General features: G+C 40.8%; 1 protein-coding gene across 1 annotated transcript in view; it reads right to left on the reverse strand.

The window, feature by feature from the left end:
* Nucleotides 1-4,524, reverse strand: part of LOC106882224 (mitogen-activated protein kinase kinase kinase 15) — a 91,116-nt gene that overhangs the window by 10,182 nt on the left and 76,410 nt on the right. Inside the window, exon 13 of the mRNA XM_052978403.1 lies at nucleotides 4,085-4,146. Coding sequence (XP_052834363.1) covers nucleotides 4,085-4,146 — 62 coding nt within the window. The remainder of the gene's footprint in view (nucleotides 1-4,084; nucleotides 4,147-4,524) is intronic.

The raw sequence follows: 4,524 nt of genomic DNA on the forward strand, positions 1-4,524 counted from the left end.
ATTTCAATTATACAGGCTAAGTGTTGCATGAATTGTACCTTCTAATAGAGACTTTATAACTAAGTGTAGTAAATAGTGACTTTCCAAGAACACTCTGAAGAACCAGTGATGAGATGTGAACTATAAATTCTTGGGTTAGTAGGGTAGGTCTAACGATTCAAACAGCTTTAATATCATCTTAAAGCAAATTTTAATAGGTGATCTAGTATTTCCATGAAAAGCTTTGAATAAAGTTGGCAATTAAAAAAAACTGAAGTCAAAACAGTGAGGTATTGAACTTAATACAGTGCATGCCTTCTTCACCTGATAGAGTCAATGCAATTTATGTTTAACTTGAATTTCACTAGGTTGATACCTTTCAGAAAATACTGGACATTGAAAGAAGTTTAGAGGGTTGTGATTCTTGGTAGGAAGATTTAGAAAAATATTTACAGCAAGGTTTGAATGATAAAATAAACTAAGAATGATGAGTAGAGGTCAGAGAGAAAAATCTGATGCACTTGGGTGGAAGTGGTAATTAAATTGCTAGTTAAGATGCACAGAGAACATTACAGAAGTAGTATAAGGACATATTGTATTACTGAGCCACAGGATGTAGACTACTGGCGAATGAAACACTGCTAATAAACTAGATAGCCTTTCTAGAAAGTCGTCTCTCTTGATGCTTCTTATGCCCACCTTTTCTCTCAGGGCACTCACACTCTGTTGTGTACGCACACTTACATTACACATCCAGCAGATCATACTAGCATCATTTATTTCAAGCCTATACATGTCTTCAGCAGTCATGGCCCATGTTTCACTGCCGTGTAGCATGGCAGTTTGCACACATGCATCATACAGTCTACCTTTCCATCCTGAGTGAGAGGCACTTAGTTACCAGTAGAAAGTGTAACAGAAATTACACTAGAAGTGAAACAGAAATATTACTATAGATATTTAAATAATATTTTTCATGTACATCACACTTGTTTTGAAGAGCATCAGAGACAGATAAGGGTTGAAGAAGGGTCTACCCACCACAAGAGGAAACATAACCTAAGAATGTAATTTTATAGAAGTGTGGATTGCAATAAAAGATCCTCAGAGGTTGTGAGAACTACTATTAGTCAAAAATTTGAGGGTTTATGTTGTGGGTCATGCATGAGTAAACAAAGATGTAGTCATCATCATCATCATTGTGATCGCTTAACATCTGTTTTCCATACTGGCATGGGTTGGATCGTTTGACTGAGGTCTGAAGAGCCAGCAGTTGCACCAGGCACCAATCTGATCTGGCAATGTTTCAACAGCTGGATGCCCTTCCTAACGCCAAACACTCCTAAAGTGTAGTGGGTGCTTTTTACGTGCCACCATCACAGGAGCCAGTCAGGTGGGCCTGGCATTGATCATGTTCAGATAGTGCTTTTTACGTGCCACCAGCACGGGGGCCAGTCAGGGGTATTGGCACCGGCCATGTTTGAATGGTGCTTTTTACATACCACCAGCATAGGAGCCAGTCAGGGGGTACTGGCATCAGCTACGTTTGGATGGTGCATTTTATGTGCCACCAGCACAGGGGACAGTCAGGTGGACCTGGCATTGACCACGTTCGGATGGTGCTTTTTACGTGCCACCAGCATGGGAGCCAGTCAGGGGGCACTGGCCACAGCTACGATATTGGTTTTACTTGACTCAACAGGTCTTCACAAGCATATCATATCACCTGACACATCAGGGGTACTCTTAACTGGGCCAGACTTGCATGGCTGCGATCTCATTTTAGTTGCCTGGTCTTCTCAATATCAGCATATCTTCAGAGGCCTCGGTCTCCTGTCATTGCCTCTGTGAGGCCCAATGTTTGAAGGTCATGCTTCACCACCTCATCTCATGTCTTCCTGGGTCCACCTTTTCCACAGGTTCCTTCCACAGTTAGGGAGTGACACTTCCTCACACAGCTATCCTCATCCATACGCAGTTGTCTCTCTAGCACACCACATTTGATGCTTCTTAGGCCCAACTTTTCTCTCAGGGCGCTTGCACTCTGTCGTGTATGCACACTCACATTACACATCTAGCAGATCATATGAGCTTCCTTTCTTTCAAGCCTACGCAAGTCCTCAGTAGTCATGGCCCATGTTTCACTGCCATGTAACATGGCAGTTCGTACAGTCTACCTTTCATTCTGAGCGAGAGGCCCTTAGTTACCAGCAGAGGTATGAACTCCCTGAACTTTGCCCAGGCTATTCTTATTCTGGCCACTACACACTCAGAACAACCACCCCCACTACAGACTTGATCACCTAGGTAGTGGAAGCTATCAACTACTTCTAGTTTCTCCCTCTGGCATGTGATGGAATCTGTTTTCTGTACATCTTCAGTGTTTATTGCCCCTGTGCATCTGCCACACACAAAAACTATCTTCCCAGTTAGTCTTCCTTTAATATTGCTGCACCTCTTATGTGTCCATAGCTTACACCAGGTACATGATATGGAGTTTCTACCCACGCCTTTTCTACAGATCGAGCAGGGCCATCTACCTGGAGGGGTTTGTGATTCGACAGCCTTCCTACTTACTAAGACTTTGGTTTTTGCAAGGTCCTTCGAATCTAGACCTTGCTTCCACACCCTAGACCTCATCTCTAGTTCTGGCAGTGACTCGGCTATTAGAGCAAAGTCATCAGCATAGAGGAGCTCTCAAGGGCAGCCTGTCTTGAATTCCTCTGTTATCACCTGGAGGACTATGATGAATAAGAAGCAGGTGAACCCCTACTTCTACTTGGTATTCTTCACTATACTTGTTGCCAACCCTCACCTTACTGACAGCATCCCTGCACAAGGCTTGTACAGTTCTTACTAACTACTCGTCTATCCCCAGTTTCTGTTTTGACCACCAGGTAAGGGATCGAGAGACCCTGTCAAAGGCTTTCTCCAAGTCAACAAAAGCCAAGTACAGAGGTTTATCTTTGGATAGGTATTTCTCCTGCAGAAATATAGCATCAGTGGTGCTTCTGCCTGGCAGAAAACCAAACTGCATCTCACTTAAGCTAACTCTCTCCCTAATTAGTTGGGCTATGACCCTCTCTGTAACTTTCATCACCTGATCCAATAATTTGATACCCCTGTAGCTATTTCTATCTAAAGCATCACCATTACCCTTGTAGCAGTTGACTATGGTGCTGCTACACCAGTCATTGGGTATGACTCCTTCATGAACTAACTGATTTACAATGCAGGTGACAAGACCATAACCTACACTGCCTGATATTTTAAGCATTTCAGCGGTGATTCCAGATGGGTCAGGCACTTTTCCTGTCTTCATATCCTTAATTGCTGTATCTACCAGCGTACTGTCGATTCAGGTAGCAGGTCCCTCAATTGGGTCAACCTTTAGCAGACTCTCCTCCTCGCATTCATTCTCCACATTCAGCAGTCTTTCATGATGGCATCTCCAAGTCTCTTTCTTTGCAGAATCACTAGACGCAAGGGTACCATCATCCATGCAGACACATTTCTCTCCTATGACATCACAGTTTTCCCTCTGTAGAGAGGAACAGATTGATGTGGATCCTTGAAGCAAAAATCTTGAATAATTTGGTGAGAATGGGAGTTAGTTTAGGAGTGTATTGTTTGGAATAATGGAAAGAATACAGTCAGGAACAGCAACTTTGTTTGAGAGGACTAACTGGAGATGTGACAGTTCAGCACCCAATTTAGCATTGATTGAGCTAACATATAATCAAAAGCATTGCAGCTGTGACAATTCAATATTTTTCTTATTGGAATAAGGTGCTCTGGTTCATGTTATCTAATTCAACATTCCTTTTGTTTAGCAGCAGTTATGAGTTGACAGAGATTTATCTGCTATTTCTAGCATATCAACCACATAGAAAATTTCTCATTGACTAGAGAGGTTTACCCACATGGTGATTATGTGTATATGTTACAAAGGCAGGTGAGAACAAAAATGGAACTGAAATTGCTTTTCTTTCTCTTTCTCTTTTTATGTGTGCATGTACAATGTGAATATGAAGGAAAACTTGGCCATCTCATGAGAATTTACAAATTATAATTTTTTAACTACAGAGTATGCAACTAAACTTACAGGTGGACCATAACCTCGCACACCTTTGTCAATCACCTCTGGAGCCATATATTGCATTGTGCCTGAAAAGAAAAACAAGAGTGAGAACTTAATTTGTAAACATACATTTGAAGAAGTATTAACACATAAAAGTATATAGCAGATGCATAAAAACTCACACATTTCATTAATAAAGGTATATTTAAGTACCTCAAAAATTAGTGTATTGATATACTGCAAGCCAGAAATTTCGTTTTAAGTATCAACCAAAGAATTGTCTTATCATACAAGGATATTTTGTTATAGCTCTTTATTGAAGTTTAATGAATGGGTAATTTATCCTACTCATATTCAAGAAGTATTAACACATAAAAGTATATAGCAGATGCATAAAAACTCACACATTTCATTAATAAAGGTATATTTAAGTACCTCAAAAATTAGTGTATTGATATACTGCA

This window comes from Octopus bimaculoides, chromosome 2 (genome assembly GCF_001194135.2).
Source record: "Octopus bimaculoides isolate UCB-OBI-ISO-001 chromosome 2, ASM119413v2, whole genome shotgun sequence".
Lineage (NCBI taxonomy): Eukaryota > Metazoa > Mollusca > Cephalopoda > Octopoda > Octopodidae > Octopus > Octopus bimaculoides.